This window comes from Ranitomeya variabilis, chromosome 6, assembly GCF_051348905.1.
Source record: "Ranitomeya variabilis isolate aRanVar5 chromosome 6, aRanVar5.hap1, whole genome shotgun sequence".
NCBI classification, from domain to species: domain Eukaryota; kingdom Metazoa; phylum Chordata; class Amphibia; order Anura; family Dendrobatidae; genus Ranitomeya; species Ranitomeya variabilis.
Genome location: NC_135237.1, coordinates 525374666 through 525398209, shown reverse-complemented (window position 1 = coordinate 525398209; position 23544 = coordinate 525374666). Strand labels below are relative to the sequence as shown.

The 23544-nt window shown below is 44.2% G+C and overlaps 1 protein-coding gene across 1 annotated transcript in view; it reads right to left on the bottom strand.

Annotated features, from left to right (window-relative positions):
- The window catches only part of PKHD1L1 (PKHD1 like 1), a 210714-nt gene that overhangs the window by 92190 nt on the left and 94980 nt on the right, over window positions 1–23544 (bottom strand). The window contains exons 31-38 of the mRNA XM_077271084.1: window positions 16098–16219; window positions 15411–15736; window positions 9131–9273; window positions 8777–8881; window positions 5642–5827; window positions 4511–4681; window positions 3208–3422; window positions 261–1236 (exon numbers count right to left, since the gene is read on the bottom strand). Coding sequence (XP_077127199.1) covers window positions 261–1236; window positions 3208–3422; window positions 4511–4681; window positions 5642–5827; window positions 8777–8881; window positions 9131–9273; window positions 15411–15736; window positions 16098–16219 — 2244 coding nt within the window. The remainder of the gene's footprint in view (window positions 1–260; window positions 1237–3207; window positions 3423–4510; window positions 4682–5641; window positions 5828–8776; window positions 8882–9130; window positions 9274–15410; window positions 15737–16097; window positions 16220–23544) is intronic.

The window sequence follows — 23544 nt, the reverse complement described above, 5'->3', positions numbered from 1 at the left end:
ATGTTAGCGTGAATTTAATATTGATTATTGGCCATATGCATTAAATAGTTGACCAATTAATGGCCAAAAATTGGCAAAATGTAGTTATGTGTAAAGTGTTAACTAATTATATGTAATTAAGTGTAAAATAATTGGAAAAGTCTAATTAACTTGTGTTAACTAACAGTTGTCATGTCCATTGTCATATTTAGACCCCTAGTGATAGAGCATCTGTAGCACATCATGATGTAACATGTCACATTAAGCTTTTTTGGTCCTACCTGCGGTTGGAAGAACTGAAGTTACAGTCGGGGTATCGGTCTCGGAGTAGGAGAAGGTGACGGTTGGGTAAGAAGCAGATGGTATGGTGATGTCTATGGTGGCGGTTTTAGCAGTGGTGCTGGGAGGAGTAATGCACTGGATACTATGAGGAGTAACTGCTGTAACCGGACATGGTGCACCATCGACTTGCACTGTGGTGTTGGTAGGATGAAATCCATTCCCTTGTATGAGTAGAAGAGTTCCACCTACAACACTTCCAGAAGGTGTCATAAGAGTTGCTTCTGCCGGACTGTTCAAGGTGAAAGACCCCTGCGCCAAACCTTTACTTCGCACAATAACACTCACAGGATAACTTCCGGCAGGAATGGGGTCTATGTTGCCTGTTATGTCAGTGTCATTGACATCTATTACTTCTAATTCAATGTCACCAACGTAAATGATTACATCATTGATATCCTCCCCAAAGCCAAGGCCATTGATGGTGACCATGGTGGCATTTCGGACTTCAGTTGGGTAAACACTGGATACTTGTGGTGTACGTTCACTAGAGAAGGTAAAGCTGCAGGATCCGATGCACTGAGCAGCGATTCCCTTCACTGTCACCACAAAATCAACATTTTGTGAGTAGTTTGGGAGAGTATCGCATACGATGTCTGTGTAATTTATAGACACAATGTTACAATTTAACCACAATACAACTGTGCTGCCATTTATGAACCCGGACCCGTGTACGGTGACTCTGGTTGATCCTGTAACAGACCCGTTATTTGGTGAGATATAGTCAATGTGGGGCAACAAAGCGAATCGCCTGTCCATCTCGTTTTTCAAAGTGTTGATGCCATTGCCCAGGTTGTTTACCGTGAGTGACACCATTTCTGCCACCCCAATGTCCATTGAGTCCTGAGGATCCACCTTACAAGTCAATGTATTCTCGTCCGCAGAAGACACAACACAAGGATACTTGCCGACCAAAACCTAAGATATAATAAAAGAAGACAAGTTTTTTTTAGGGAATGGAAGTAGAACTGCAAAAAACAACAACCTGACAAGCTACATGAAATATGTCAGCAGGTTTATATTGCTCTGAGTCCTCTGAGTGATTTACTGTGGAGTCCTAAAGATTCATGAGCTGCAGATTAGACGCAATCAACCTGATCCAGTACTCGCTGATTGCCGCATTCCTCTATATACACATTATGATGGAGGTAGCCTTTCTCACATGAAGCTGAGGACATGGCTAATGTTACACATTCTTAGCTGTGGTTTTATGAACACTACAACATCGAGAAATATAAGCGATAGAACAGCATAAATCGAATCAATTAACTGTTAAATAGCCTTAAGGTAATCTGTCAGTAAGATTGTCACAAAATAAGAAGAGGTAGCACAGGATAAGGTAGGGTTAAACATCTCCATCGATGCCTATTTCATCGCCCTCCAGTGCTGCATCGCACCTAAATTCATGTTATATTCATATGCAAATTAGGCTTGCAAGTACACTGGTGGGCGAATAAGTGCACTTGCAGTCATCAGCTCCTCTTCACTTCTCCTTGCCAGTGCTGCAATCGCTTCCACATTGACATAATCACATCTGCGCTCCACTGTCAATCAAGATATGGGGGCGCCATTGGTGGGAGTAGTAAAGTGGAGTCGAGGACTACAAGTGCACTGATACCTCCACCAGTGCACTTGCAAGCTTAATTTGCATATGAAAAAAACACGAATTTTGGCACAATGGAGCACCAGATGTCAGAATAGGTGTCATTGAAAATGTGTTGCTAAACCCTATCTTGCAGCACCACTTTTAACAACACTTAAAATGTCTGCGACAGAGACTGTCCGAGATAGAGTGCCTGCAAACCACAAACTAATGGTTTGTACAGACACTGTTTGATGCCGTAAGCTTGTTACGTGATGTTAAATATACCTTGCAGTACAGAATGGATCAATAGAGGAATCAATGGCCATAATTCCAATGTGTCCAAGGAGCCTGTTTTTCAACACCACAATGCCAGGATGGATGTTGCTCGTGCTATTGTGAGCAGCCTGTGTGGCCTTAACGTACTACCATGGTCTGCAGCGTCTCCGGAACCATGGTCTGCAGCGTCTCCGGAATTGTCTCCCATCGATCACATCTGGAACATCATTGGTCGGCAATTGCACAGGGAGCTGCCAGCAGTGGATCTTGATGATTTGTCCAAGTGGATTCAGCGCGGTAGAACATTCTTCAGACAACCATTAATTACCTCACTGATAGCAGCCAAGACTGTAAGTGCCGGGATTTCTACGGGTGTTCATACTCAACATTAAATAAGTTGAGATATTTTGAAAATTTAGTTTCCATTTTTCATCATTTTGTAGATCAGTAAGATGTCTTTCTATACTGTGATTTCCATAATTCCACAAATTTTCTTTCTTGGGGTTGCAATTCCATGCCGAAGAGTGTATATAAGATTCCTACCCCATTACTATTAGATTTCAGTGTACTGCCACAGTACATCCAGCATGAATAATATGACCTAAGGTGACGGGACTGAAAAAGGGAATCGAGAAAAGTACTTCCTACAATAAAGGCTTCATTCACATGGCTTGAAGAATTGTATGGAGGCTCCATACAACAGAGTTTACAGTACTGCTCCATATGAAAACCGGAATATGAAGATATAAGGGGAGCTGTACTATGGCGTCATACAATCTGTATGAGAAATAGCACAAATTCCCTAAAGGAATACATTACATTTGTTACTGCACTGCAATATGATGTGACCGCCATTAGTGCACTTATCGGGTACAATTTATTGCAGTGTCTCATATATAATGGAGGAATTAATATTACTAGTGATATTCTTTTCACCACTTTGTCCATGTTTATTCATTAATTCTTTATTATCACACTCCATTTATCAGAGTCAGTACCTATTATAATATGGTGATAGACTTGCATACCTGGTTGGCACAGGTTAGGTTACTAAACCCGGTCCCGTTGATGGTTATTGGATCGTGGATTGTTCCTGAGTTTGGTGTAATGCTGGTAATAGTGGGAGAATAACAGTCTGAGAACCCAAACCAAATAGACGTGTTACTGACGGGTGAGGAGGGTAACTCTGGACAGTCTGGATCTTGTGTGACGCAGTCACTTGGTGTGGTGGATGGTATCGGAGCTGGAGAAACATCAAATAAATCCAATTAATACACGCAGCTTTAGTAGTTAATATAGTGATGTACAGAAAAAACTGGGTGGGAGAGGGCGGGAGCATAGCAAAAATAAAAATGACTCCCCTTTGAGGTGCCGTTTGTCAATATCGCACTACTAGCCATCTATGGCAGGAAGTCTTGGTGCTTCTATTGTATTTTCATGACTCGATCACATTTTCCACTTTTTTCGTTTTCCAAAGTAAAGCGCTGTTTCGATCACAGAAAATGATGGCTAATTGCTAGGATAAGCCATCACTTTCTGATCAATGAGGTTTGACTACCAGGATTCTGCCATAAAGCTGAAACTGAAGTGGCTGCAGGGTGCTGTGCAAAAAAAATAAAACTTAGAAGAAAAATCAGCTAAAGCCAATGCTAAAGAATGACCTCAATTCACAGACAATGGCCTATACCCTTTAACTCCTGAAAAGAGAGCTAGACTTATGCAGGGGCCCCTAGCTTGGGTCCATTGAATGACTGCTGGTTGGAGGAGCGAGCTGGCAGAGAGAAGGGTCGTCAAACCAAGATGTATCCAGGAGGTGAAGGTCAGGGACAAAATTAAGAAACATTCAGGGAGTCAAATACAAGCCAAGGTCAAGGATGGTTGGGAATCAAACAGGCAGAATCAGAGCTGAGTTGCAGGAGTATGGACCAGGCTAAGTATGACTTATAACTGGCAGATAGAAGTAGCTACTAGGGGTTTAACACCCAAGGCTCATAGCAGGGTGATGATTACAACAGAAAGACCACAAGTACCAGCTAGACTAAAGTAAATTAGGACTGTGCCTGTAACTCTCAAGCATCGCCTAGAGGCAGAGGTCAAAGGAGAGGGTAACAATTCCCCCAGTCTGGTGATTGGTAAATTTGCTTTACTGCCCATATCCAAACAGCCTTTACAAATCTGGAAATCCACATTGGACCACTAATCATGCCTATAGCCCACCAGTCAAATGCAGGAATTATTCAATTACCAGGCCTGCCAAAAGACTTTCTCAGGCTGCCAATGCCATTGAACTGCAAAGTTTAAAGCTAGAAACCATATAGTATATTTGATTACCAGAAGCAATGGTGGCTTCCATTCCTCCAACATACACGTGCACCGGGCTGTTCTGGTCACTGATCGGAAGGACACTGATGACTCCTTGCATATATAATGTCTGTGCATCATTAACATAACCACTGCTGTAGTAATATGTTCCAGGAGATGTGAACAGATAGGAAAAGAAACCTTAAAGACAGAAAAAAATAAAGTTACAGCACAAAGCATTCTCAAATCAATGTTCTGCCAGGTATAGCAAAATGTGTAACCTCCCAGAGCCATACCACAATAGATGACACACAGGACGTGTAGGTAAGGGAGTCCATTGCCCCATTAAAACCTTCCCCCTATCAGACAGCATAAAGGAGGGAGCTACTGAACTCCGTATCTCTCAATTACTGATGGATACGGGGGTCCTCTGTGATGAGGCATCAGGTGAACGGGCTGATATCTTACATTGTAGTAAAAATAGCAAAAATTAGACCCGCCATTTGGTGTCAGTGCTCCAAAATGTCAATATTTTGGTCTCAAATTGAACAGTTTACCACCAAGACGCTATTCACTTCTGTTTAAAATCTCCATCAGTCCTTGCTTGCTGTCAAACCTTCACGACTTTCTAACCAGCTCAAAAAACACTCCCAATATATATACAGTATGTGTGTGTATGACGACACGTATAAATGTGGTATCTCAATAGAACTCTCCTCTTCTCTGTATGGATATGGTTAAAACACTTGTGAACCCAAAAGACTACATGCTAACCACACCGGCAGGATGAAGCTCTTTTTGAAGACCTTGCAACCTTGGGTCTACTATGTTGACATCCCGAATCTTTTCTTGCCTTGTCACCCTGATCCCTGTGCATTACCAAATTACTTGACTACAAAACAGTTCTACCTTGGATCACTCCAAACTTTCTTTTGCTTCCCCATGTTATTTCAGTCGCTAAAAATGAACCTTGTTTAGAATACCTTGTTCTTTGGTATAATGTGCTCACTACGGTATTTCTGCCATTGACTCTATATGTTGGGAAGCCATTTACTCTTGATTTTTCATGTATCAAACTTTTATAATTGCTAAAAAAGTTTCGTTATAATAAATAATTCCACCTAAGCAAAATAATAAAATACTGAAAAAGCGGGTACAGACCTGAGGGTACACGAGCTCCGCTGTTGAAGGAAACTCCATCGTAGGTCAAGTTGGCCGGATCCGACACTGAGAATACTCTGTATCCAATCCCCTGGATCAAAGGCTGAGAGTTCCACTGCCACACGACAGTGTCTCCGATGGATATCACCAGCTGTGATGGAGACCAGGCATAGCCAACGCCATACACTAAAGAAATTATAAACATATTAATCACTGGAAAGTGTCTAATGAATATATATACAATATATTAATATGTCATAAAGTTATCAGCCCAAAAAATGAGAACACAAACCAAATTAATTTCGATAAACAACTTCTCTACTTTTTTGCACTTTTGTAGAGAGTTGCTACAAGTTCATGTCTAGTCTAGATTTTTCCTTTTTTATCTTTATGCCAATGATATTACACCTGTCCCATAATGATCATATATGAACAGCACAATGGAACATTTAGGTTAATGTTTCCATGATGAGCTTTTAGTGAGGTTGTGATGTTGTAGCTTTTCTGCAGCATTTCTATAAAGGTAAATTAAGTTTTATTTTTCATTTTGTTTTTTTTTTCAGAACGTTTTTACATGTGTTTTTATTCCGTTTTTGACACTGAAATTTTTGACTCTTTTTGGTATGTCATGCTTTAAATAAAGCTACTTTGTTTTTGATAATTCCTGTTATTTGGATTTTGACAAAACACTACAGAACAAGAGAAGGACTTGGGTATTCTGGTTACACGTAAGCTGAGCAGCAGCACTCAATGTCAAGCAGCAGCCACAAAAGCAAACAAGGGTGTATAAATGTGTATTTTTCTGGCTACCACGGTACCACAATATAATTTGGTATTGTACATTAGGGTGTATATAAAAAAGAGATAAAATCCAGCAATCACAGTGTATTGTTGCCCCTCAATAAATCACTTGTGAGGCCACATCTAGAATATGGGATCCTGTTTTGGGATCCACAGTTTGAAAAGGATATTCAGAAATTAGAGGGCAACTAGATTATTACAAGGGATGGAGGTTTCTCATATGATGAGAGGTTGGAAAAGTTGGACTTGTTTTGCTTAGAAAAAAGACGCCTCAGAGGAGATCTCATTTACATGTATAAATATATGTGCGTTCAGTACAAAGCACGGGCCAATTATTCCTTCTAAAGACCATACTAAAGACCAGGGAGGACTCATGTGGATGAAAGGCGATTCCGGTAGCTAAATAGGAAATGATTCTTTACAGTTAGAGTAGTCAGACTGGAATGCCGACCACAAGAGGTAGTAATGACCGACACTATAACAGCTTTTTATAGAAGGGCTGGAGTTTTTCTCAGAACAAATGTCATTGTGGGTTATTATAAATAATCTATAAATAGAGAATGTAGTGCTGGTGGAGAAAGGTGGAACTTGATGGACCTGTGTCTTCTTTCAACCTATACAGCTGTGTAACTGTAAGAGTGGTGGACGGTACTACTGTGTTCCTACCCCTGAAAACACCAATCAAGTCATGTATATAATGTCATGTATTTTGTACATATAATGTGTTGTGTAAAATGTGAACGGTGTACTGCGGTTTTAGTGTATATAGTGAATAGACTGTGATATGGTTTTGCACAGCATAGGGTAAGATACAGATTAGGATCTAGGACAGAAGATAAGGACAATAGACTTAGTACATACTGGTATAAAGGTACCTTCACACGAAACGACATCGCTAGCGATCCGTGACGTTGCAGCGTCCTCGCTAGCGATATTGTTTCGTTTGACACGCAGCAGCGATCAGGATCCTGCTGTGATGTCGCTGGTCGCTGAATAAAGTCCAGAACTTTATTTGGTCGCTAGGTCGCCGTGTATCGTTGTGTTTGAAAGCAAAAGCAACGATACCAGCGATGTTTTACACTGGTAACCAGGGTAAACATCAGGTTACCAAGCGCAGGGCCGCGCTTAGTAACCCGATGTTTACCCTGGTTACCAGCGTAAAAGTAAAAAAAACAAACAGTACATACTCACCTGCGCGTCCCCCAGCCTCTGCTTCCTGACACTTACTGAGCGCCGGCCCTAAAGTGAAAGTGAAAGCACAGCGGTGACGTCACCGCTGTGCTGTTAGGGCCGGAGCTCAGTCAGTGTCAGGAAGCGGACGCTGGGGGACGCGCAGGTGAGCATGTACTGTTTGTTTTTTTTACTTTTACGCTGGTAACCAGGGTAAACATCGGGTTACTAAGCGCGGCCCTGCGCTTAGCAACCCGATGTTTACCCTGGTTACCCGGGGGCCTCGGCATCGTTGGTCGCTGGAGAGCGGTCTGTGTGACAGCTCTCCAGCGATCAAACAGCGACACTGCAGCGATCGGCATCGTTGTCGCTATCGCTGCAGCGTCGCTTCGTGTGAAGGTACCTTAAGACAGTAACGGATCCCAGGTTGACTACTAGACTGGATGGGAAATCCCAGGGGCTGAGAGCCAGTGAACATGGGGATAGTCCAGGAGGAATAGATAGCGAAGCAGAGGGCGTGCTGTGTCAAGGAAACAAGGAACGGGAAGTGTTGGGCCCAATATTGCGTGTAGGAATCTGATGAACTTGAACTGTCCAGTAAACTTTTACGTGTTGAAACGAATCAGATGTCCTTTGTTCTTTGTGCGGTGGTTCTGTAGATGGAGGCCTGGGGAAAGCGAAGGTCTACCTCCTACAAGTGAGTGTGATGCACCCCATACATGATAGTATATTGAGACTAGGACATGATTTTCCTGTAAAGTGCTGGGGAGATGTGAAGCAGCAGCTTGGTCATGGCTACAGCCTGTGGTCACTTTACATAACTATTTTAAAAAATAATTGTTACGGTCATGTGTGGATTATATGCGTTTCTTGGCAGCAGATTTTCCGCATCTAATGCAATCCTGTTGAGAAAATCTGCACGTAAAACTCAGGATACCCGCAAGAGAAATTGACATGTTGTGGATTTGAAACTCGCAGAGGGTCGGTTTATGCTAACTAAAAAAAACACAGTGGGCATGAGGCTTCTATAAATCCCATCCACTTTGCTGGAACTGTAAGACGTTGAAGCAAAAGTACACAGCGTCAAAAACTAGCCAAAAACTTCTTGTGGAAGCTTAACCTTATGGTGATGTTTACATAGCTGTAGTTGGACATTGTACTTACCCGAGTCTTTTCCGTCATTCGTTACATTATATACTGTGCCAGGACTTTGAATCACACAAATCAATTCATCAGATGAGCTGGTGGAGACGTTGCACGGGAGGGAGCCTGGAACATAAAGTGTATTCATCACAATGCTTCTATAAATTGTAAAGCAATCATGTCACAGCCATATCATATAAGAAGAACTGTAAAACCAGACAGATTGGTGGGTCAGAAGTCTAGAAAGCTGGGTGACCACCCTGGTGTAAGTCGTAATGGGACCACATTTGGTGTCACCCAGTGTTCCGAGGAACAGACATGATAAAGATAACTGCTGAAGAAGAAAAGTAAACACCTCATCAAATATTATCGTACCTATCTGTACTTGGTTTTCATTTGGGACAAGACTGAACCCAGAACCCGTCAGTGTGACTCGGGAACCTCCGTACAGGGATCCATATTGTGGGGAGATGCTGCTCACGTCCAGAATATATTCCACTGAGGCGTCAGTATCATTGCTGCGACAACATGGAGACAAACTGGAATAAGTCTACTGATCACTAGGACGTATTTATATGAGTCTTATTCACATTTGTATATTGAATGATGAGCTGTAATACCAAACTTAGCCATTTGGCGAGGGTGGTGCTCTTTCTGTAGGTTCTTTAGTAATGGGAAATTTAAAAAATTGTTAGTTTTTTTTAGAAAACCAAGATAACTGCAGTAAAAATGTATAAACTCCATGTACATGCTGACTTGGTTGACGGTCAGACCCGCACGCCCTTTCTTTGATGGCAGCAGACCATCCAATGTGCTGCTACTAATCCATAAAAGTACATGTAAGAGTTATTCATCAGCTTGAGAAGTTGTTGCAACCCCAATTGTATGACAAGAAGTGCTAAGGCTTCTTTCACACTTGCGTCGGTACGGGTCCATCGCTAAGCGTCGGCGCGATGTACCGACGCACGTTGTGAAAATTTGGCACAACGTGGCCAGCGGATGCAGTTTTTCAATGCATCCGCTGCCCATTGTAAAGTCCCAGGGAGGAGGGGGCGGAGTTCCGGCTGCGCATGCGCGGTAGGAAATGGCGGACCCGACGTACGAAAAAACGTTCCCTTGAACGTTTTTTGTGCCGACGGTCCGCCAAAACACGACGCATCCAGTGCATGAGGGACGCGACGTATGGCCATACATCGCGATCCGTCGGCAATACAAGTCTATGGGCAAAAAACGCATCCTGCAGGCACATTTGCAGGATGCGTTTTTTTTCCAAAACGACACATTGCGACGGATGCCAAACGACGCAAGTGTGAAAGTAGCCTTATTTGCACCTGTTTGAATTTGTTACCTGTATGAAACACACCTGGCCACACATTCAATCAATCACACTCCAATGTCTCCATCATGGCCAAGACCAAAGAGCTGTCTAAGGACACCAAGAACAAAATTGTAGACCTGCTCAAGTCAGGGATGGGCTACAGGACAATAGGCAAGCAGCTTGGTGAGAAGGCAACAACTGTTGGCACAATTATTAGAAAATGGAAGAAGCACAAGACGGCTGACAATCTTCTTCAGTCTGGAGCCCTATGCAGGATCTCGCCTCATGGGGTAAGGATGAGTCTGAGAAAGGTCAGAAATCAGCCCAGAACTACACCGGAGGACCTGGTCAATAAAATGAACATAGCTGGGACCACAGTCTCAAACATAACCGTTAGTAACACACTGCGCCGTCATGGATTAAAATCCTGAAGGGCACGCAAGGTCCCCCTGCTCACGCCAGCACATGTCCAGGCCCATTTAAAGTTCGCCAATGACCATCTGAATGTTCCATAGGAGACATAGGAGAAGGTAATTTTGTCAGTTAAGACCAAAACAGAAGTTTTTGTTATTAACTCCACTCGCCGTGTTTGGAGGAAGAATAAGGATGAGTATACTGTTGTACAAGAACACTGTTGAGAAACATGGTAGGGGAAACATCATACTTTTGGGGTGCTTTCCTGCAAAGGGGATGGGGTCATGTGTGGCAAGATTTTGGCCAACAATCTCCTTCCCTCAGTAAGAGCATTGAAGATGGGTCGTGGCTGGGTCTTCCAGCATGACAATGACCCATAACACACAGCCAGAGCAACTAAGGAGTGGCTCCGTAGGAAGCATATCAAACATGAAAGATATGGAGAAGATCTGTATGGAGGAGTGGGCCAAAATCCCTGCTACATTGTGTGAAAACTTGGTTAAGAGCTACAGGAAACGTCTGACCTCTGTAATTGCAAACAAAGGTTTCTGTACCAAATATTAAGTTCTGTTTCTCTATTGTATGAAATAATTACCGTATTTTTCGCACTATAAGATGCACTTTTTTGCCCAAAAATTATGGGGGAAAACGATGGTGCGTCTTATAGTTGGAATGTGCTTACAATTAGCGTGGTGGTAGCAAAAGTCAGGGGATTCTTCTGGTAGTCCGATGCTGCAGGGCGCTAATCTCACTCCCTTCCCAGCCTGGTGCAGCTGGTGCTGCAGGTTCGGCGGTGCTCGGTGGTGCGGGGGCTCCGGCGACATTTTGTGAAAGCCCGGAGCTCCCGCACTTCCATTGCCTCAATGCTGTGGCCTCTAGGAAAATGGCCGCTGGAGGCGACGCATGCACAGATTGAGATCTCGGCAATGAGATATCATCTCGAGATCTCTGGAGACGAGATCTCGGTGCCAAGATCTCAATATGCGCATGCCCTGCCTCCGGGGGATGATTATAGATAAGCAAACTTGTTTGGAAAATGTTCACCAATCTCAAAAAACACCTTATACTCACCTTAACACCTAATCCCCGATGCCCATATCACCTGGAAAAGAGAAAAAATAATAAAACACCATATCCTTCACCTATCCGCAGTAATCCATACTGCCCACGATGATTCAGATCACTTGTAGAGCAGTCACATCAGCTGATGCGATTGCTCTACCTGGCAGCCAGCGACACACTGACAGGAGCGTGTAATCACTCCTGCAGTGTGGTGTGTAGCGCTGAGCTGCTGTAAGTGAGGTAATTGGAGTTCATCTGATGAGCCCTGGTGACCTCACTTATGGCAGTAAGTTCTCACGCAGCAGAGGTGCCGAATGTGAGATCACTGGGGCTTATCACCTGATGAACTCTGGTGAACTTTCCCACCACAGCTCAGCGCTACACACTGTAGGAGTGATTACACGCTCCCGTCAGTGTGTCGCCGGGTAGAGCAGTCATATTAGTGACTACTCTACCAGTCATCAGGATTGTCTTGGGACATTATAGATTATGTCTTCACTTCAGACTGATGAGGAATATGTTGTTTATTATCTTAATTCATTTGCAGGGGACATTATTTAAAATAAAGAACGTTATTCTGGGTGTGGTTGTTTATACAATATCACTATGGGGTTAGTAATGGATATGTGTCTTATAGACGCCTCTCCAGAACTAAGCTGTGGGCTTGATGTCACCGGACAATACACAAGTGACATCAGCTGGTAGCTGCTATTTTTAGTCTGCAGGGGGCCAATATCAATGGCCTCTTACCAGCATGAGAATACAACCCCCAGCTGTCAGCTTTAGCTTGATTGGTTGTCAAAAATGGGGAGACCCCACGCTGCTTTTTTAAATTTGCCAGTTTTGCCTGGCTAGACATAAAAAATACAGGGAAACCCACCTCAATTTTTTAAAAATTATTTATTTATAGCGCAATTGATTGGTAAATTGATGCTACTTTTCCTGGTGTCTGCCCCTAATTTGAGCTTCTTTGTCAGCTTTTGCCCCCCTTGAAGGTGTTGTCTATGCATTTGGTTTTCCCTCTGTGAGGCAGTGAGGGGGATCATATCCAAAGGTCGATATGTATTCCCCAGGATGCGCACAGAAGCGTATTCAGGCGGCTGGAGTGCATTACAGTCACAGGCATAGCTGTGGTTGCAGTGCAAAATAAAAGTAAGTGTGGACCTGGTCAGTCAAGTTATTTGGCCAAGGCAATGTTTAGGAAAAACAAAAAAGGGCTTTTATTTTTTGAGCGAACTACAGGATGGTAGTGGTGTGGTTCGCTCCCTCCATCTGGGTCTTACAAGTGGTCTCGGATACGGACTGTTTTTGATGCCTCAGGTGCGATTCGGATGATACCATTTGCTTTCCATTTGTAAGTTTTCTTTTGGACATTAAAGACATTTTGCTTTGAACTTTCCTGTGGTCCCTGCCTGTCGCACTACACCTCCCATTAAATTAAATGCGGTTTGTCCTGATGAATAGGTATGATCACCTTGAACGCATTGACAAATAAAACCGCATCCATACCGCTTCTGGTCTCCTATTGTATATTGGATCCTAGGCAGCACGAGTTTTATATCCACTTTCATCTCCAAGTTTGCTTACTATCTGGTTGGTGGATATGCAGCTGCAGTCTTTGCTTAAAAGCTAATAAAGGGGTTGTGACTTTCACAACTCTCCCAGATGAGCAAATATCGTTTTACTCTTTCCTTTATAATCTGGATAAGACCCTCTTGCGCTTATTGTCATTCCAGTTTTTATCTATACAATGATCCAAAATAATGTGTCAACTTCTCACAAAGGTGGACTCTTTCTAGAATTTCTCACTACCAAACAGGTTGACTTCATGTGTCCCATTCATCCAACCTTTTATTCTCTTCCCAAAACTCACAAATTAGTATTTCCTCCTCAACTAAGGCCCATAGTGTCAGTCATTAATTACCTTAAAACGTATGTACCTGGGTGGATGCAAAGCTACAAATTTAAATAAAAAAGAGCACCGGGACATATACAGGATAGTAAGTATGTATTACAGATTATGTCTACCATGGTATGGATGTCATCTTGGCTCATCTTGACACTTGACTCACCTGTGACGTTACGCCCCTTTATTTTGCAAACTGTTTATATATGAAGTACAGCCCTTACTCTATCACTTACAGGACTTTTTGATATTGTTTTTTTCTATTTCCTTAACAATAATTATTTTATTTATAATAATAATTAATATTTACAAGGATGTTCCACAGGAGCCAAGTTCTCCATCTATAGCTAAAATTTATGTCAACTGCTAGGAGGAAATGTTTATCTTTGATGTGGACAACTTTTCTGCTTCATACATTAACTGGAAATTACACTTTAGGCCTCATTCACATGTCCATGTTTAAATTCACACGTGAAAAAAAGGTGCAAGTGTCATCTGAGAGTGATCAGTGTTTTGGATCTGAGTGGCATCAGCGTTTTGATCCAAGAGTCATCAATGTTTTGGATCCGAGAGTCATCAGTGTTTTGATCCGAGAGTCATCAGTGTTTTGGATCCGAGAGTCATCAGTGTTTTGGATCCGAGAGTCATCAGTGTTTTTGATACGAGAGTCATCAGTGTTTTGGATCCGAGAGTCATCAGTGTTTTGGATCTGAGTGGCATCAGTATTTTGGATCTGAGTGGCATCAGTGTTTTGGATCTGAGTGGCATCAGTGTTTTGGATCCGAGAGTCATCAGATCAGTGTTTTGGATCCGAGAGTCAACAGTGTTTTGGATCCGAGAGTCATCAGTGTTTTTGATACGAAAGTCATCAGTGTTTTGGATCCGAGAGTCATCAGTGTTTTTGATACGAGAGTCATCAGTGTTTTGGATCCGAGATTCATCAGTGTTTTGGATCTGACTGGCATCAGTATTTTGGATCTGAGTGGCATCAGTGTTTTGGATCTGAGTGGCATCAGTGTTTTGGATCTGAGAGTCATCAGTGTTTTGGATCCAAGAGTCATCAGATCAGTGTTTTGGATACGAGAGTCAACAGTGTTTTGGATCCGAGAGTCATCAGTGTTTTGGATACAAGAGTCAACAGTGTTTTGGATCCGAGAGTCATCAGTGTTTTGGATCTGAGAGTTATCAGTGTTTTGGATCTGAGAGTTATCAGTGTTTTGGATCCGAGAGTCATCAGTGTTTTGGATCCGAGAGTCATCAGTGTTTTGGATCCGAGAGTCATCAGTGTTTTGGATCCGAGAGTCATCAGTGTTTTGGATCTGAGTGGCATCAGTGTGTTGGATCCGAGAGTCATCAGTGTTTTGGATCCGAGAGTCATCAGTGTTTTGGATACGAGAGTCATCAGTGTTTTAGATACGAGAGTCATCAGTGTTTTGGATCCAAGTGTCATTAGTATTTCATTACTGTTTTTCACATATGAATAAATAAATAAGTTACAAAGCTTTTCCTGTTCATTCAATGTTAATCACGGACAGCTCACAGCTTGTACACTGGTGACATCCGTGTGCTGTATGTGATTTTTTACGGACCCATAGACTTGAATCGGTACTTTTCATTTCTCTTATCGAGCTAAAACTTTAAGTCAAACTTTTATCAAGCTAAAAAGAGGTAAAAGTGTTATTTCTTTCTGGCTTGATAAAGAGAACTTGGTTCCCCGAAACAATAATTATATTTTAGAAAATACCATTTTTTAAGAAGTTTTTATTTGTGCTGTATCAACTATTTCTTTGGAAACGTACTAACAGGACCGACTTTCCTGTATTGGTCCTGTGCACCTATCAGCCCGGGGTTACCTATATAATTAGGAGATTGAGCTGATGAAATGTTTTTCTTGGCTCTCCAAACATGTTAATCATCTTGCAAAATTGACATCAAATAACCAAAAACATAAATACCTGCTAATTGCAAATCCCCAGTTTTCGATGTGTACGAAGATGTTGTACTTCCCGTGAGGAAGTGCAGGGAGACTACATGTTATATTAGTCGGAGTCCACTCCAGAATTTGACACGTCTCATTCTTAATAAAAACAGCACTGACCGCTGACTGATTTTGGAAGTCAAAGCCTAAAATGGTCAAGGTTGTGTTCCCCAAGACACTACAAGTGTTTGGGTAAATATTAGTGATGGTTGGTGCCAAAATAGAAGTGAAATTGAAGGCATCCTGTAAGGTCCCAATAAGTCCATTGGTAAAAACAACAACATCAGCATTTTCTTCTAGTCCCTGAAAAAAATAACATTATTTATGTAATATGGACACATTTTATCATTGGTAGGTAACCCCCAAGACGTATACCCCCTTTGTTTCTCCAAACACAACTTAGATTATGAGTTCATGGTGATTTTAAGGGATAATTTCATGTGGACAACCCTGATCTATTTGGAAAGACGTTGATGCAACCTTTGCAGGAAGGAAGCCTGTATTTATGATTGTAAATTGTGATTTGACAAGGGGTATCCACATTTTTGAAAAAAAATATATATGTGAAAAGAAGCTACAAACCAATTAAAAAAAAAAATAAAAACATCACTTGTAACTAGAAACTACTAATATTGATAAAGCAAAGTCCGTAACGTTGACTTACTGCAGAGGTGCGACAAGCGATCATACTCAGATTGGCGAAGACCACAGCACATCCACTGCTACCAAGTTCTACTGTTGAGTCATTACTAAACCCAAAGCCACGAAGTGTTACCAGCGTGCCTCCTAGAAAGAAAGCAGATTTATAATGATAGAGGAGCAGGACTACACAAAGTAAAAATCTAAATGAAAACTCTCATCTCATTGGTCAGGATAATAGAGGAAGTTGCTTTTTTACCCTCTTAACAATGAAAACTATGTAGATTCAAACCACTCACTGGTAAGAGATCTCGTAACTGCATTATTTTTCTTAACGCACAATAGTCACGTACTGATTCTTAATATACAGACTAAGGCCAACAGAACATTTGCTTCTTGTACCTTTGTGTCGTTTGTCATCTCCATCTGCAGTTCCAACTTCACATAGCAGAATAGGTGGTCCAATTCTTTTACTGCTGAAACTACATTTCCCTGCAGCACCCTACTTGTCTTCAGTGCTGCAGACCCCACCCTCTCTTGTGTGTCCCTAACTAGCTCGAACCTTTTGTGTATCATCAATGTAATCTAAGTGTAGAATTCACTTTTTGCTTCTGTGCACTCTCTGCTCCTGTACATTACCCAGTCTGATCAGTATGTTTTTACATCATTGTTAACTGGTTTCTAGCAGAGCTCAACTCTCCTGCATTCCTCCACAATGGAGCTTGTAATAATGAAGCTGTTCAGACCTAAGCTGTGTTTATTTCCTGTTGCTGAGAGACCAGTGAGGTGAAGGTACAAATGCCAATGTGCATATATGCACATGTCATATCTTCTGCCATAGGCATCAGCATTGGCAGTTTCACATACATCATTGATTGGTCAGCAGCAGGCAACAAACACATCTCAGCTTGGCACTGCCCACTTATTACAATCTTCGTTGTGGAGGAGTGCAGAAGAGTTGAGCCCTACTAGAAACCACCTAACAATAATGTAAAACCACAAAGGCAGCTACATTGATGTAGACTGTAGAAGATAAAAATCGGTCTGGCAGTGTACTGTACAGGAGCAGAAAGTATAGAGGAACATAGAGTGTATTCTAAAATGTATTCCATGGCCTGGAATGATATTCTTTCATGGGTGATTTATGCAAAACGGGAAAAATCTAAAAATGAGTTATGTTTGCCCAAAATAATAATGTATGTGAACATTATAATAACAGCACATTGTAATTTGGGGAATAACCTTAAATCAGATTTATAGGTGATTTGACAACAAGATGCTTCTATACAAAAGATAGGGTCTGATTCTGTATTCTGATTTTGTGTATTGCTGCTAATTTAAATTTGAATTTCCTGAAAGAACAGGATGCGTTAGTCTCAAATAACCTCAGTACCCAATGTGACTATTGCAAGATTTCTATTTTTAATTTTTCTTTTTATTGCACATCGTGATATTCAAAATAGTAAAAATGACACATTTCCTTAATAAATTAAATAAAGGGTTTGGTTTTGTTTTCCAAAAACATCACATTTTTTGTTTTTAAAATTCTGTGCCAAATTTTCCTTAAAGAGTATTTCCATTATAATTATATATTGTTATAATTCATATTCTAACATGTAATAGTGTGGCGCCCCCACCGCCGCAGGGCCGAGGGGTACCCGGTACCGGGCCTACGAGTCTCTGCTTCTGGGGGTTGTCACGGCGGCTAGGCCCCGGTCCGTGACCCTGCCGCGGGGCGCACAGTAAATAATAGGTGTGGATGTTGGTGGTGCAGTTGTGGGGTGCAGGTCGCGGTAAATAACGAGGACACCAGGTTGCAGTCTCTTTACCTCTTTACTGGAGATCTCTGAGTCCTCAGTCCAGAATATGGTTCACCAGGCTGCGCAAGTCCGGCCGGTCCAATGGCACCTTCAGAGTTCACTTCACAGGTGGAAATCGGTGCCTTCCTTCTTAGCGCTATGTGTTGTAGTCCTTCCCTGCTATGCTTACGGAAAGTACCCCACAACCGTTGTGTCTGTTTCTTAAGTTCCCTCACAACTCGATTAAATGATGTTCTTCTAATCTTCCGTCCCTTCCTGATGTTACAGTTAGAACGGCACCCGTTTGTCGGATAGGCCTGGAGTTCTTCCGGGACCCTAGAGACGCCCCTCTCCCGCAATTGCCTCCCAAGACTTCATAGGTGATATGTGTTAGACAGCCCGCCTTAAACTGACTGTCCTGCCGCTGTTTAGAGTATTGCTTGAAGCTGGTTATTGTAATACTCCCTCGGCGTTCCGGCCACCGGTAGTGCGCCTCAGTAGGATGTTGCTCCGGTCTTACAGCACGACCCCTACTGGTATTCTCCTATTGCTTGATCTCGTTTCTCACTCAGCACAATCTATCTCGCTTCTAGTCCTTTCTTGGGTCCCGCCGCTTCCCGGAGCTGGCGCGGACCCGTTACGTTCTTTTCAATGCCAAGCCTCTGTCAGGATCCCACCCCTGACAGAGACCCTACTGTCTCTTCTTCCACAACACCCTCTGCCACTAGGTGTTGCTTCGTCCAATCCAGTCAGCTTTCTGATCTAACTTCCTGCCTGACCCCCAGTTTACCCACTATGGTGGGGAGTGGCCTAATGAATAGAACCCTTAGCTCCCCCCGGAGGCCCGGCTGTGAAATGTATTGGTGTCTGTGATACCTGATCAGATGAACTCCTTCAGTGCCATCGGACGCACCGTAGCTCCCCATAGTGGCGGAGCCACAGTACTGCAACGACCAGGACTCTGGGGCGCTGCACTCCCCCCTGGTTAAACACAGTACTCCGGGACTGGGAAGAAAACAACAATACAAGTTAGCAAAAAGACATACAGTTTTGTTGAGTGCAATAACAATAAGCATATTTGAACAGAGCTTCCCTTTATGGGAGGTGAGGACACTTGAACGTTACAAACATGGTAAAATATCATAGCAACATGCTATAATTAACTTTTCTTACCCAACCGGGTATTCTACTAAGTGCAAAAATTGTTGAACAATAATTTAACTTTGCCTTTAAGGACATACACTCTGAATCCACTAAAGACCTTCCTATAATCACATTATAAGGTATTTTAACTTTTTCATTCTCCTTCTTTAAATCTGCAGGACCGCCTGTCCTATCGGCACCAGACCTACTGCCTCTCCTTTCAGTTACAGGACCGCCCCGTTCAGCCAGGGCCTACTGCCTTTTCAACTACTATACACAGTATAGAACATAACATTACTTTCAGTTTAAGAGCACTAAGTCATCTCTTCATGACTCCTATGAGGACTCAGGGTTTACCTTCTATCCTAACGTTCTATCAGCATTATCAAAACATTTTCTATCACACATTAAGCCTTCTCATTATCTTTCTTTCTATCATGCATGCTGGACACCATGTCTATCCCTACGGGTCCACTGCATCCTTCTTCTATCTTTCACCTTTTTCTTCTCAAATAACATCATTAACATTTCTTCACAATTAACCAATTGAACACATATAACTTCCTCGTGCAAACATTATCACTAGTGTTGAGCATTCCGATACTGCAAGTATCGGGTATCGGCCGATACTTGCTGTATCGGAATTCCGATACCGAGATCCGATATTTTTGTGATATCGGGTATCGGTATCGAAACAACATTAATGTAAAAATGTGTAAAAGAGAGAATTAAAATAAAAAATATTGCTACACTCACCTCTCCGACGCAGCCTGCACCTTACCGAGGGAAGCGGCAGCGTTCTTTGTTTAAAATTCGCGCTTTTCTTTCCTTTACGTGAGTCCCGGCTTGTGATTGGTTGCGTGCCGCCCATGTGACCGGGACGCAACCAATCACAGCAAGCCGTGACGTAATTTCAGGTCCTTCAGGATTTTAAAATTACGTTCCGGCGTTGTGATTGGTTGCGTCGCAGTCACATGGGCGACGCAACCAATCACAGCAAGCCGTGACGTAATTTCAGGTCCTTAAGGATTTTAAAATTACGTCCCGGCTTTGTGATTGGTTGCGTCGCAGTCACATGGGAGACGCAACCAATCACAAGCCGTGACGTCACGGGAGGCTGGACACGCGCGCATTTTAAAATGGGCGCGTGTCCAGCCTCCCGTGACGTCCCGGCTTGTGATTGGTTGCGCCGCGATCAACCAATCACAAGCCGGGAGGCTGGACACGCGCGCATTTTAAAATTTTAAAATGCGCGCGTGTCCAGCCTCCCGGCTTGTGATTGGTTGACCGCGGCGCAACCAATCACAAGCCGGGACGTCACGGGAGGCTGGACACGCGCCCATTTTAAAATTTTAAAATGCGCGCGTGTCCAGCCTCCCGGCTTGTGATTGGTTGACCGCGGCGCAACCAATCACAAGCCGGGACGTCACGGGAGGCTGGACACGCGCCCATTTTAAAAAGCGCGCGTGTCCAGCCTCCCGTGACGTCACGGCTTGTGATTGGTTAATGGCGGCCATGTTGCCGGGACGCGGACCAATCACAGCAAGCCGTGACGTAATTTCGTCACGGCTTGCTGTGATTGGTCCGCGTCCCGGCAACATGGCGCCGTGACCAATCATAAGCCGGGACGTCACTGGAGGCTGGACACGCGCGCTTTTTAAAAAGCGCGCGTGTCCAGCCTCCCGTGACGTCACGGCTTGTGATTGGTTAATGGCGGCCATGTTGCCGGGACGCGGACCAATCACAGCAAGCCGTGACGTAATTTCGTCACGGCTTGCTGTGATTGGTCCGCGTCCCGGCAACATGGCCGCCCTGACCAATCACAAGCCGGGACTTCACGTAACCAAGTAAAAGCGCGAATTTTAAACAAACAACGCTGCCGGTTCCCTCGCTGAGGTCCAGGCTGCGTCGGACAGGTGAGTATAGCGATATTTTTTATTTTAATTCTTTCTTTTACACATTTATATGGATCCCAGGGCCTGAAGGAGAGTTTCCTCTCCTTCAGACCCTGGGAACCATCAGGAATACCGTCCGATACTTGAGTCCCATTGACTTGTATTGGTATCGGGTATCGGTATCGGATTGGATCCGATACTTTGCCGGTATCGGCCGATACTTTCCGATACCGATACTTTCAAGTATCGGACGGTATCGCTCAACACTAATTATCACTCTTCTCTCATCAACATTATTGCTACTTGTCTTAAGCAATATTACTATCAAAATGCGACAAATGAACATCCCCTTTAAGAGGGGATCAAGTCTTTCTGAGGTAGTTCGTCTTTTCAGACTACCAGTCCATGCTCAGCAAAGGTTCCAGTGCGGTATCTTCGCAAAGAGTCCTTCTTTAAGTATTACCAGCAGGGAGCTCCTTTAAGAAGGTGCAAACTATTTACAAGCAGTTTGTATCATGCACTGTTCATGATTCAGCAGTTTTTATAACATTGTGGAACAAAAAAGCAAAAATGAAAGTGAAAGCAAAAATAAAAAGCAATAGGGATCCCGGGTAAACAAAGGGATCCCTTTAAGAGTTAACCCAGGACGGGTTTTAGCAGCAAAACAGCAAGGAAATAAACAGTTAACTATTTACAGTTTCAGGTTTCCGAGGCTTAGTTGGACGGCTTCCAGGGCTGCACCTGGCACTTAACCCTTCTCGGCCTGGGAAAAGTGAGGTCCAGGGTTACACCCAGTGCTGGACAAACGCCGTTAATCCGTCTTTCATGTATGGTTAAATCATGCGCAGCGATGGAGGTCTGCGCAGCTTGAGTAGGGGCATTTGTTGCAGCAGAGGTAGAGGCTGCTGCAAGATCAGTCACTGGAACGGGGTCAGCAGCTGTGGCACCAGCAGTCACGGGAGTGGTGTCAGTCATCAGGGCAGGGTCGTCCTTCATACCTGCTTCAGATGCGGTCCCTCCGGTGCCGGTCTGCTCTGCCTCCGCTGGGATCTGGAACGCTGGTTGCGGGGCCTTGCGCTGCGGCGTTGTCATCTCTGCTCGCAGCATACCCCTTCCCGGCAGCGCCTTGCTTTCCAGCTTCGGAGCGCTGGGACTTCTTTCCTGCTCCGGACCAGATGAGGCTGCCGACAGATGTCCGGTGAGGCTCCTGATGATGGCCTTCTTCCACCCGGCCTCGGTGCTCAGCTGCGTCCGCCGGGGTCGGTCGCCGAGCTCGTCCACTCCGGCCTGCAGGAATTCAGCATCAGCGGTGGAGGCCTGGTTGCGGTGCCCCTCCGGGTAGCTGGGGGAGTCCTCGGCTCCGACCCCACGCTCCGGCTCCGGGTGGCTCGCCATGGCGTCCTCCATGTCTCTGACTTCTTCTTCCTGGTCCTTTTCCCGCTCTCTCCTTCGTGGGCGGTTTCGTTTTCTCTGTCTCTGCCCACCATTGAGGATCAGGAGGCGGATCTCGGCTGCTGACGGACACGTCCTCAAGGGGCTGAGATATTTAGACTGGGCGGCCATTGTCTTTCGCGCTCTTCAGCTTGTTCACGCCCACTTCCACGCCCTTCTTCTTCTCCTGCACTCTCCTTAGCGCTGTAATGGCGGCGGTTTTGGCGCGAACTTTTGGCGGCAAGTGACAATCCACAGTCTTTGCAATAAAGCACAGTCCAAGCACAGTAAATCACAGTTCCAAGGCACACATGACCTGATTCTTCAGGCTTAAGTAGATCCTGTTCGTGGCGCCAAGTAGTGGCGCCCCCACCGCCGCAGGGCCGAGGGGTACCCGGTACCGGGCCTACGAGTCTCTGCTTCTGGGGGTTGTCACGGCGGCTAGGCCCCGGTCCGTGACCCTGCCGTGGGGCGCACAGTAAATAATAGGTGTGGATGTTGGTGGTGCAGTTGTGGGGTGCAGGTCGCGGTAAATAACGAGGACACCAGGTTGCAGTCTCTTTACCTCTTTACTGGAGATCTCTGAGTCCTCAGTCCAGAATATGGTTCACCAGGCTGCGCAAGTCCGGCCGGTCCAATGGCACCTTCAGAGTTCACTTCACAGGTGGAAATCGGTGCCTTCCTTCTTAGCGCTATGTGTTGTAGTCCTTCCCTGCTATGCTTACGGAAAGTACCCCACAACCGTTGTGTCTGTTTCTTAAGTTCCCTCACAACTCGATTAAATGATGTTCTTCTAATCTTCCGTCCCTTCCTGATGTTACAGTTAGAACGGCACCCGTTTGTCGGATAGGCCTGGAGTTCTTCCGGGACCCTAGAGACGCCCCTCTCCCGCAATTGCCTCCCAAGACTTCATAGGTGATATGTGTTAGACAGCCCGCCTTAAACTGACTGTCCTGCCGCTGTTTAGAGTATTGCTTGAAGCTGGTTATTGTAATACTCCCTCGGCGTTCCGGCCACCGGTAGTGCGCCTCAGTAGGATGTTGCTCCGGTCTTACAGCACGACCCCTACTGGTATTCTCCTATTGCTTGATCTCGTTTCTCACTCAGCACAATCTATCTCGCTTCTAGTCCTTTCTTGGGTCCCGCCGCTTCCCGGAGCTGGCGCGGACCCGTTACGTTCTTTTCAATGCCAAGCCTCTGTCAG